General features: G+C 39.2%; 2 protein-coding genes across 5 annotated transcripts in view; one reads left to right on the plus strand and one right to left on the minus strand.

Annotated features, from left to right (window-relative positions):
* Window positions 1-2,455, minus strand: part of itsn2b (intersectin 2b) — a 35,920-nt gene extending 33,465 nt beyond the window's left edge. For 2 of the 3 annotated variants that reach the window (XM_063881221.1, XM_063881219.1), the window contains exon 1: window positions 2,229-2,455. The gene's annotated coding sequence lies outside the window, so the exon portion shown is untranslated. The remainder of the gene's footprint in view (window positions 1-2,228) is intronic. The other variant, XM_063881220.1, reaches the window with a different exon arrangement.
* A 1,108-nt stretch (window positions 2,456-3,563) lies between these two features.
* On the plus strand, window positions 3,564-10,612 carry gcfc2 (GC-rich sequence DNA-binding factor 2). Of its 2 annotated transcripts, none has more exons than XM_063882591.1 (18): window positions 3,564-3,969; window positions 4,256-4,357; window positions 4,754-4,957; window positions 5,156-5,404; window positions 5,582-5,682; window positions 5,865-6,004; window positions 6,154-6,337; window positions 6,610-6,733; window positions 6,856-6,907; window positions 7,076-7,173; window positions 7,297-7,496; window positions 7,587-7,731; window positions 8,542-8,663; window positions 8,814-8,890; window positions 9,217-9,283; window positions 9,373-9,519; window positions 9,647-9,783; window positions 10,115-10,612. In XM_063882591.1, exons 1-18 carry the CDS (start codon window positions 3,648-3,650, stop codon window positions 10,245-10,247), a joined length of 2,604 nt encoding a protein of 867 aa, XP_063738661.1. In that variant the 5' UTR covers window positions 3,564-3,647; the 3' UTR covers window positions 10,248-10,612. The 2 variants fall into 2 exon arrangements, with proteins under 2 accessions (XP_063738661.1, XP_063738662.1); XM_063882592.1 differs by having other exon boundaries at window positions 4,757-4,957.
* Window positions 10,613-11,869: the final 1,257 nt, after the last annotated feature.

Genomic DNA, 11,869 nt, shown 5'->3' on the forward strand with positions numbered 1-11,869 from the left:
CAACAGTGGTGATAATCTCAAGTAACGTGACAGTTAAGGAATAAATTGGCACAGCAGCCTATGATTATCATACTGATAATGTTACTACTGTTATAATGATTAACGTGGCCATCCTGACCTTTAACTCTGAAGAAAAGTCAAAGGTAAAGCTCAGCTGGAAGTCTTGCTTTGAAGAATATTCAGCCTACAGAAAGTTTGGTAACATTGAGTCAAACCAGGTTGATCAGTTCCTTTTGACTTCTCTGCCAAGCAATTATAATATAATAATAGTTAGGTAAAGGGCAACAATTAAAGCCCATGTTCAGCATTCAAGTACGAAGAGTTGAAGAAAGCTGCCTAGAACAGAGAGTCTCTTACATTAGGTTTCAAGGTTTCAAGGTTTCAAGGTTTCAAGGTTACAGGTAGTGACAGCAATGAAAGCTGCTTGCCAAGCCTTCAATCTCTGTATTAAACTGTGTTAAAGCAATAATATAACAACACAGTCCTTTAACAACCAAATGCGCCTGCAAACACACACTTTCACTTTTGGGGTCACTTAAGTAATTTAGCATCATATTCTTACACAGAACAGCTGCTACTCTCCATCCTGTAGCAGATTCTTCAACATTAGGACCTTCAACTGAAACAACCATACTGAACTTCTGAAACAACAGACCCATGGTTCCTGGAATATGGAAAAGCCTCTATGAGAGTAAGCTGAATTGTAGACGTGCAAACAATCAGTGCCAGGTAATGAACGCTAAATATAAAATAATGTTGTTTTGCTGCAGGATAGCTTTTTAAGCATCATCCGTCTGTGTAGAAAAAATAGCAAAGTGATTTGAAAATTAAGATTTTAAGCAAAGAAATAGCTACTCATCAACTCAGAGATAGCAAATTTGATCAAATAAATAAATAATGAGAGGTGCTTGAAAATCTACTTTTTTAAGAGTCATCAGACAAAAGAGTATGCAACAGCACTGGGTGGTAAAAATGTCACAATCCGCTGAGTTGAACCTGTAAGTTAATACTTATTAAATAACAACAAAATGTGTAATAAGGATCCTATTTTGATTCATCACTAAAGTCATATTTGTGCAAACCTTACAGAAAATGCTGTTCTGTGTCCCTCAATAACTTTGTTTCTGGGATATAAATAACACAGTTAAAAGACATCCTGTGCGACAAAGGAGCTGGGATGGACATTTTTCCACAAGGTTGTCATAGTTTATATATAAACTATGACCAAACTATTAGTAGATTAATCTGTGGTGACCCTAGCAACCCTAGTTGTAAATTATGGCTATTTACTGTTTGATCTGACAATATCATTTAAGAACATTTTCAGAACAGGACACCCACTATGGGACAACCCTAAAAGAGGCCAGAAAATTCTCAACTCCCTTACTCTCTAAGGGAGTTGATCCTCCCTGTGTGAGTCTGAAGGATAAACTGATAGAGTTACATTCCCTGATCACTTGTCACCAGCCTGCAACCTGCTCAACTCGTTTGAACCGAGAGAGAAAATTTAGGAGATTGACCTGCAAATCTGCCTTTCCAAACTTTCCAAACCACACTGAACTAAGTGTGTAGGTATCGATAATCAGAGGTGGAAAAAGATATTGTACTTTTATATTGTAGAAGTAGAAGTACCAGAGTCTAGGAATATTGTGGTACAAGTACAAGTCCTGCAATCAAAATCTTGAAAGTAAAAACAGAAAACTACTCTGCAGTATTTTGCAGATTGGATAATTCAGAATAATCTATATATGATTTGATTAGATCTGATTTGATGATAAATATTGATGCATTAAAGTGTTCACCAAAGCTGGTAAAGGTGCAGAGAGTGTAGATGAGTAAAAGGACACAATTTACCTCTGAATTGTAATGTGATAGAAGTACAAAGTAACAAAAAATGTAAATACTCAAGTAAAGTACAAGTACCTTAAAATTGTACTTAAGTACAGTACCTTGGTAAATCCTCTTCGTTACTTTACACCACAGTATATAATAATACCATCATGAAATCATAACTTAGCTATAGCTAACCTAACTCCCATCCCAGCAAGCATCACCTCCTTTAAATATAGTTTTCCTTTTATATTCCTGAATCGAATAAACTAAACAAACATCAACATGTGTAAATGCACAAAGTCCAAAAGCGTGTGTGCAACTTAAAAGTAATCGATGGAGACATTAACAGTATTAAAGTTACACTCATGCTTAGATAAGCAGTTTCGCTTGCTTACCTCTCTCACAACGACCAGAAAAACACCAACTTCCGAGCTTCCGGTGGCCCTAAAGCTATCATCCGCCACTTCGGGACTTGTTCCCAGACACACTGCAAAGGTTTATAATCCGAAGAGAGCAGAATGTGTGGGAGAAATGTTAAAGTTTAGCAGCGTCGCTCCTCAAAGTAACCTGTTGCTGACAGCTCAGTGTGCAACAGCAACAACATGGCTGACGTCGAGGGATCGCTGTTAACGTGTGAGCGTCCGGCGAGTGGGAGGAGAGAGAGGGAGTTAACAGATGGAGAGTGGGACAATTCATGGGAGATAGACAAGGGAGAATACAACACAGGACAACCCCAATTCTGTCTTTTTTTAAGCAAAGATGTATAAGAAAATTAAGATATTTTTACACATTTCAACGTACCTAAATAAAGTTGATTTCTGATTCCGATTGAACTGCTTGAAAGATCCTACTCAAAATAATGAGAATCCTTCACAAAATAGTGACCTATATTAGTGGTATGAGTCAAAGAACAATGAATTATTTGAGACATGGTGTTATTATCTAGAGATATAAAGTCATACTTTTGAGATAGCCCACTTACGCTTTTTTTTTTAGATACTATGCTATTTAAAAAAAAATGTTAGGTCAATGTTTTGAAAATGTTTTTGTTTTTTTAAAGACTTTCAGTTATTTATCTTTAATACTTGGTTATTATTTTTGAGATCTTAGTATTTATTTTCAAAAACGTTGTCATTATATTGAAATTCTTTTTTTTACCTATTAATTTGAGAATATCTGTCATTATAATTTCTAATATATAGAGAAACTATATTGTTATTTTTGAAAAACTTACCCATTATTTTGAGGAAGCTTATTTTGGATGTACTTAATGTTATGGGATGTTATTCATCTTGTTTTTTTCTTAAAGCATACTTGCAGAAATGCGCTTCAGTCAGGAGACATACGAGTGCTCTAACATATAATATGTGGATTCATAGATAGTTTGTATAAAGTCTGTATAAATTACATGAGGACTGTCTTGCTCCTCACATCACCTGTTTTGGCTGACATGTTACCTAGAATAATCTTCTGAGGCAACAGCCATACATTATTAATGTATCCTGAATATTATTCCTACTCAGTAGAACAGGTGGTCCAATAAGAAGTGGTAATAAAGAGTAGCCCCAACTACAGTTGACACACTTATGGGAGATTACTTAACTTGCAGTGCCGTAAAGATAAAATAAAGCCACATTTTACTCACGTTGCCTACGTTTTTTATTCAGGATGGCCAGCTCAATCAAACAAAACTACATAGCCCACAGTGCATTGCGGCTACTTTCAACAACGCTTTACGACAGTGAAAGCGTTTTCTGACTTGTCGTGCCACGGTTCTTCAACCCAGTTACCACCTCCATGTAAGTTAATAAAACATGTTCAATAAAAAGCCTCGGAGGAACTTTCGACAGAGAAAAGACAACTCCAGTGACGAGGAGGAAGAGCGGAAACCCCGGGGACATGGCGAGGAAACTGAGGAAGCTCCGGTTGCGATAAATAAGCCGGAAAAACTGTCCCAGGGCCGCGGCATTACGTGTAGCTCCAAGCGGGAAGCGACGCCTCCAAAGCCGGATAGCAGCAGCGGAGAGGACAGGGAGACGCTCGAAGTGACAGAAGAAGGAGGAGAGAAAAATAAAGACAGAGATGAGGTTCAGAAGAAAACGAACTCAATACTCAGTTTCTCTGACGAAAAAGAAGGTAAATAAGTGTAGATATGGAGTTTTAAATCAATAGTTTTAAAGATGGAGCCAGGTCAGGCGTTTACCCAACGTAGAGCAACATCAGAATAATAACATATATGAAATAAAAAGTCAATATCAAGCTAAAATGTAGATGTACTGACAGAATGCATCTTATTAGAAATGTTCCTTTAGGATTTAATCCTCCATTTCATTATCGTCACTTACATGTATTTTATTATCCCTATTTCCGCTGCATTTGAAGACTTTTGCTCATGGATCTATTTTCTTTATTATTTTCTTAGCTAAGGAACCAACATTTAAACTAAAGAAGTCCTCTGATAAAGCTGTGCTGTTCCAAGTGAGGAAGAAGGAGGCATCACCTGCCAAGACCAAACAAAGAACAGGTTTGTGGCCCATATGAAACACACATGATCCTCAGAAGGTCACTCTAATAGATGTGGTATTACAGATATAGATTTGTATTAAAACACAGTGTGCGTCCAATAAACACATTTCATATGCAAGCTTTTTAGATCTAATGTCCTCGTCCCTAATATTTTGTCTGACTTTTATGTAAATGACGGAAGACTACATATAAAACGAACGGTGGTAGGAAACACATTTTTGAAGAGTGTATAGGTGTTTTATTTTTAAATGGTGCTTATATACGGTATGCATGTAGTAAGACGTCTGCTCATATTTCTGTAAATATATTCAGATAATAATGAAAAAATATGGGCTAACATCATCATATTGTAACATGTTTTGGCACATGTCCCTCTCCTTTCTCACCGCCCCAGCAGGTAAAGTCGTCCCACCATCTGCTTCTCCCAGGCAAGACTATGACAATCAGGCTTCACCACATGATCTGCACCGTACTGATGATGATGATGACAGCAATCAGGATGACGAAGATGATGATGATGATGGCAATGAAAGTGATGGATATGATGTCAGGTCTCCCTCAGTTAGCTCAGACTCCAGCCGCTCTGCTACTAAACCTGGTATGAGTTTTTGGTGGATGTATCTATACTATATATATGTGTCAGGGAGGAAAACATCAGGATTTTAAATCCACTGATAGTTGTTGGCATGTGTATGTTAAAGGTTTAAGAATATTTAAGACTGTTTTTTATGCCATACATGTATACATATATATATAGTATACCTGAATCGATGCGTGTGTCGTTTTGTCTTTACAGTAGTCATCCCTAATGCTAAAGAAATCAAGGCAGCTAGATGGCAGCGTCGCTCCAATCGAGCCCAGAAAGAATTCCTTTCCCTCGGTAGAGATGGCCACAGCTCTGCTGGTAGCACCCCGGATCACTACAGCAGGGAAGATGACGAAGACAGAGTTGATGATGACGATGATGAGCCAGATGATCATGAGAAAAGAATTGAATTCGCCCCAAGATTGAAGAGCATTAGGGAGAGGATTGCAGAGAAACTTGGTATGAGAAGCAGGGGGAATTCATTCTAACTGGTTTAACAATAGACCTAACCTAAAAGGGTCTGTTGTTTGAAAGTTACATTTTATTAGACCGGCTGTCTGAAAATCTCTATCTGTTATGCACCAAATTGTGGGGATGTGATGTTTACTATTTCGTATGTTTTTGTTTAAAATCTAGGAGACAGTGATGACAATCTCTCAGGATCTGATGTAGATGAGCAGGATCTTTGGGAGGAGACACAAATCGAGAAGGGAGTCAAGAGACGGACGGGAGAACAGGTAAAGATATTTGGACTGCCTCCTCTTTTCTTTCTACTGTCATTTTTCTGTGTCTTGCTCTTTTTGTATCTAAGTAGGAGAACTGTCTCTTTTTCTAAACACTCAAGACTTCCATAAGTGTGACTATCCCCCTAAATACTACAGCTGTGACATCCTTTATCCTTCTGTTTCCTTTCTTTCAGAGCCCATCTGGCAGTGAATCCAGCAGCTACAGCAGCAGTGGCAGCAGGCGAAACAGACAAAGGAAAAAATCTAAAGGGCTCAAAATACCAACTTTTCCTGCCGTCAGTGTGTCGATGGTCAAGAAGAGGATCACTGGAAAGTAAGTTTCCCCTAGCTTTATACTCAACAGTGATAACATATATGAATGAAATACTGATCTGATATAACTTCATATTGATATTTAAAACATTCTTAAGACTTTTAAATTGATAACATTTGTATAATTACAGTTACATTTTTTCTCTTTAGACTAGAGTCCCTGAAGGAGGTGCACAGAGCCCGGCAGGCTGAGCTGAGGAGAATGGAGGGCGATGCGGAGAACGCTAGGGCCTCCGCCGAGACTCTGGAGGAAAGTTCCTCAGAGAAACAGCTGAGGTTTTACAGGGACATGAACCTCTATGTCCACAACGTGGTGGAGTGTCTACGGGAGAAGGTAAGAAAATGAGAAAATCTGTTCTGTTAATGTCCACTTTTAACTGTTATATAAAAGCTAATATGTACATTAATTATTAAACTTCATATAATGTGACACATTACTTTTAGTTTGATCTGTCTTTCTATTCGAAACTCTTATGTCATAATCAGGCAGTTTTGCTTACACTAAAGCTTATATGCAACAAATGTTTCTCTACTCCTGGGCTTAAAACAACAGGAAGCTGCAGAATGTTCTGACTGGTTAAGGGATCATTTACTGATGTTTGGCAGGTAGTTGAGATCAACTCCCTGGAACTGGAGCTGCACTCCCTGCTGTCTGACCACATGGATGCGCTGTTGGCTCAGAGACGACAGAGGACCAGGGAGCAGGCAGACCGCCTTCAGCAGATCAGCTGTAAGTTACACTGGTGTGTCCACCTGTCTTTATTTACACTTGTGTCAATGTACAATGTGTCCCAAAATGGTTTCCGGAAAGAATATTTACATGACCCAGCTTTATCTATTCCACCATTTTAGATAGCGCCAATGAGCAGGGTGGAAGTTCAACTAATGGAACAGAAACTCAAAGGTGAGTGTAAAAAAGATGTTGTTATTTCTTATTTTCTTTAGAACTATTATATATTTAATATGTCCTTTACTTAAACAAGATGGCTGCTATAGTTAAGGATAAATGCTGGGTGGGTGTACAAGGTGAAATAGGTACTATACTCTACTTTATTTGTCTGACATGTTGCAGCGATGCAGACTCTGGTGTTAAAGCTGAAGCAGATTTTGATATACCGGAAGACACCCAGCCCTCAGCAGAAGAGGAGGAGCAGCTGCAGAAGAAGACGGGTGAGAAGGAATCATCAGATTTTATTCTAACAGCTTGAACTCTGCAAAGTGTGATACAGTCTTGATGAAGAAAAATTGGATGAAGTGTTGCTTATGTCTTACTTCCCTCTGCTCTCTCTCCAGCTGATATCCTGGCGATGTCCAAGTCGGTGTTTTCTGACGTCCAGGACGACTTTTGCAGCGTTAAGAAGATTTTGTCCCGATTTGAAGAGTGGAGAGGGTCTTACTCGGACTCTTACCACAGTGCCTACATCTCTCTGTGTCTGCCCAAGTTGTTGAACCCCATCATAAGACATCAGCTACTCCCCTGGAACCCACTAAAGGTACATGTGGAGACAAACACAGAGACTAGCTCTTACATGCACACAGATGCCATAGCACAACTTTGACCTTTTATAATTGGTTTGTTACAGGGCGATAGTGTGGACTTTGAAAACCTCCCGTGGTTCGCAGCAGTGGAGACCTTTTGTCACGGTCATGGCCACGAAGAGCTCGAGAACATGGACAGACAGACACTGTCCAACGTCATAGAAAAGACAGTCATACCCAAAATGACAGGTAACACATACACACACTCACTAATGAGCCATTTAATATGTTAGAAAGCAATATGAAGAGCACAAAGCAGTTGGTAAAAGCTATTTGAACAGAACAGAACAGATACAGAAAAATAATCTCTTAACTATTTTTGCTGATCGATTCATTGAAACTCCCATCATTTTTAATGCAAATCTGGCAGGAAACGCTTTTTCAGCCTCAAATCTAAACATTTCCTGCCTGTTTTAGATCATATTTATATTAATATTGTTAGGTTTTGGACTGACAAAACAAGACATTTAAAGACACCACTTTGAACTTTAAGAAACTGGGTTGAAAATGTTTTAGTATTTTCTGACCATTTCTAAACCAAAAGATGAAACGATTATTCTAAAAAGATTAATCAGCAGGTTAATTGATGATTGGAAAAAGCTACTGTTATTTGAAGGTGTATTTGGAGGTGCAAGTGCCTTGGAGGTGAAGCCGTTATATTCAGGTTGAAAATGTAGTTTTGCCCAAATGTAGTCTGGCAAGTCTGAACAAGACTGTACACGATTTCCGAGAGAAAAATGTATTCTTACCAGTTTCTGTACCTGTTGTTCTTTAAGAACAAAATGTTCCTAATCCCCCTCATCCCCTCGTGTCCTGCTCTTCCACTCCCTGCTCCATTAACAGGCTTCTGCTCCAAAATATGAAGCAGGAATCCTCTGAGTTATTTATTTTGTTTCAACAATCCCTCAACAATACACTTCACCTCCTCTGTCTGTTTAGACCACAGATGTGTCAAACTACAGAAACAGGATCTTTTTTATTTCCTCTGTCTCTGCGCAGGCTATGTGGAGCTAGTGTGGGATCCCATGTCCCGCCAACAGTCGGTCTGTCTGTCTGAGGTTTGTCACCGACTGAAGGAGGACTACTCCATCTTTGAAGGAGAGCAGAGTAAACCGGTCAAGGTAAAGCCAACACATAGAAACGACCCTGCTTTATTACTTCAGGGTTTTTAAGTTACACTAAAGAGTCCTCAATATTTAATTGTATGAACCCCAGTGTAATTTAATATTCAATATGTATTTTGTTATTTATTGTCTTCATGTCCCCTGCAGGCCTTCAAAGACGCTGTGATCAGCAAACTGAGGAGCTGCGTGGATGAAGATGTGTTCATCCCTCTGTACCCAAAAACGTCAGTTTCTTTTCTTGCCTGTTTTAGTTTGAACATTTGGATGAGGAACAAGGAGAAAGCAGGAAATACTTAATCCTGCGTTATCATTGTTACTCTTACACATATTTCCCTGTTTATGATAAGTTTGTCAATCGATGAAATATCATTTATAAAGCTCAATATCAGAAATGACACATTTGTCTCAGTGGACTTTACAGAGTGTACAGTACACAATCAACATCCGTTAACTTTGAGGTTTTAACGATCAGGTCAATGAAAATAATGTCAAATTACTTTATAATGTTCCATTTTCAATCTGTTATTAATGCCATTGGTTTTTCTAACAGGTTCCTAGAAGACAACTCGTCTGCTCAGTGTCGCTTCAGAGATCAGCAGTTCTGGACAGCCATAAAGGTACTGCTCTCTTACAAATGAATACTTAAATATGTTGTTTCAGTTTTTCCCTCAGTGAAGGAAATGTTTGTTGTTTTGTGTTTATATAGCTGCTAGGTAACATGGGGAAATGGGATTTGCTGCTTCCTGAGTCTGTATTGAAGGAACTGATGTTGGACAAACTTCTGAACCGATACCTGATGACCACACTGTGCAGCCAGACGCTGTACAACAGTGATGTCCATGCATGCAGAAAGGTGCTTACATTTATTATATGAGGAATGTGTGTATTTTCAGTGTTGGTCTATGCTTGATTTATAAAGGTCTGGCTGTTTGTAAACTACCCCTCAGGTTCTTAACCTCACACTCCCTCTCTTTGCACAGATAGGAGACAGTCTGCCTCTCTCTTGGTTCAAAGGAGAGAATTCATGTTTGCCTCAGCTCCAGAATTTCAGAAACCACCTGGTTCAGAAAGCTCACAACATCTGCAAACAACAGCCTCCTAAAGATCCAAACACCAAGTAAGAAAAATAGCTTGTGTTTTGCTCTAAGTTCAGCTTGGTCACAGTGAAATGAAAAAAAGACTCTTATGTCGTAATGCAGCATGGCATTAAGTTCACATTTCAAAAAGCCGAGCAAATGCTAAATTGTAATACTTGTATTTATTAAAAAGGCTGTTGTTTTGTTTGTACTTAAGCATCGATTCCTTATTGCCCCATCATATCACGTATGCAGCTTCAGTGACAAAATGTGAAATGCATTCAGTATAAATTCACTCGGATGTCACGACTCTACTTCATACATTTGAACCGACCATACTGTAATCCACTTTTGTGTGCTGTTCTCCTGTAGGTCTGCAGTGGTTGAGGTGCTGAAGATTCTGAGTAGAATCCGGTGCAATGACTCCATCATGGCGATAGCAGAGAAATACCGCTACCAAGATGTGATCTACTCTCACCAGCTGCTGAACCAAGACGACGTATGAACAACAAACACTGGACTGAAAGATCGATCAAACTGCAAATGTAGTACGCTGTTACTTTGAAAGCTATCGTCAAATATACTGTACTGCAGAAGAGGGGTTCCTCCTTTCTTAAAAAGGTTGCTAGATAGCCACCGAAATACAGAATGAAAATAATGGATGTATAGCAGTTTGGTAAGGTTGCTCTTAAAGCATGAGCTAATAAGTGGAACAAATGAGTTGTTTTACAAACTAAATTGCAGAGAAAAAAATATGAGAGGAAGAACAAATCATATTCCTGCCATTTCTATTCATCAACAATTTGATGTGTGTTTTGTAAAAGAGATAAATGTATTTTTATGAATAAATATTAGAATTTTGTTAAAATATCTGGAGCTTTAGTTGGATTTTACTTCTTGACAGTCACATTTTTTCTTAATATAACAGGTTATATATACAGTGGGGCAAAAAAGTATTTAGTCAGCCACCAATTGTGCAAGTTCTCCCATTTAAAAAGATGAGAGAGGCCTGTAATTGTTATCATAGGTACACTTCAACTATGAGAGACAAAATGAGAAAAAAAATCCAGGAAATCACATTGTAGGATTTTTAATGAATTTATTTTCAAATGATTGTGGAAAATAAGTATTTGGTCAATAACAAAAGTTCATCTCAATACTTTGTTATATACCCTTTGTTGGCAATGACAGAGGTCAAACGTTTTCTGTAAGTCTTCACAAGGTTTCCACACACTGTTGCTGGTATTTTGGCCCATTCCTCCATGCAGATCTCCTCTAAAGCAGTGATGTTTTGGGGCTGTCGCTGGGCAACACGGACTTTCAACTCCCTCCAAAGATTTTCTATGGGGTTGAGATCTGGAGACTGGCTAGGCCACTCCAGGACCTTGAAATGCTTCTTACGAAGCCACTCCTTCGTTGCCCTGGCGGTGTGTTTGGGATCATTGTCATGCTGAAAGACCCAGCCACGCTTCATCTTCAGTGCCCTTGCTGATGGAAGGAGGTTTTCACTCATAATCTGACGATACATGGCCCCATTCATTCTTTCCTTTACACGGATCAGTCGTCCTGGTCCCTTTGCAGAAAAACAGCCCCAAAGCATGATGTTTCCACCCCCATGCTTCACAGTAGGTATGGTGTTCTTTGGATGCAACTCTGCATTCTTTCTCCTCCAAACACGACGAGTTGAGTTTTTACCCAAAAGTTCTATTTTGGTTTCATCTGACCATATGACATTCTCCCAATCCTCTTCTGGATCATCCAAATGCCCTCTAGCAAACTTCAGACGGGCCTGGACATGTACTGGCTTAAGCAGGGGGACACGTCTGGAACTGCAGGATTTAAGTCCCTGGCGGCGTAGTGTGTTACTGATGGTAGCCTCTGTTACTTTGGTCCCAGCTCTCTGCAGGTCATTCACTAGGTCCCCCCGTGTGGTTCTGGGATTTTTGCTCACCGTTCTTGTGATCATTTTGACCCCACGGGGTGAGATCTTGCGTGGAGCCCCAGATGGAGGGAGATTAGCAGTGGTCTTGTATATCTTCCATTTTCTAATAATTGCTCCCACAGTTGATTTCTTCACACCAAGCTGCTTACCTATTGCAGATTCAGTTTTCCCAGCCTGGTGCAGGT

The sequence above is a fragment of the Eleginops maclovinus genome, chromosome 4 (assembly GCF_036324505.1).
Source record: "Eleginops maclovinus isolate JMC-PN-2008 ecotype Puerto Natales chromosome 4, JC_Emac_rtc_rv5, whole genome shotgun sequence".
Classification (NCBI taxonomy): Eukaryota; Metazoa; Chordata; class Actinopteri; order Perciformes; family Eleginopidae; genus Eleginops; species Eleginops maclovinus.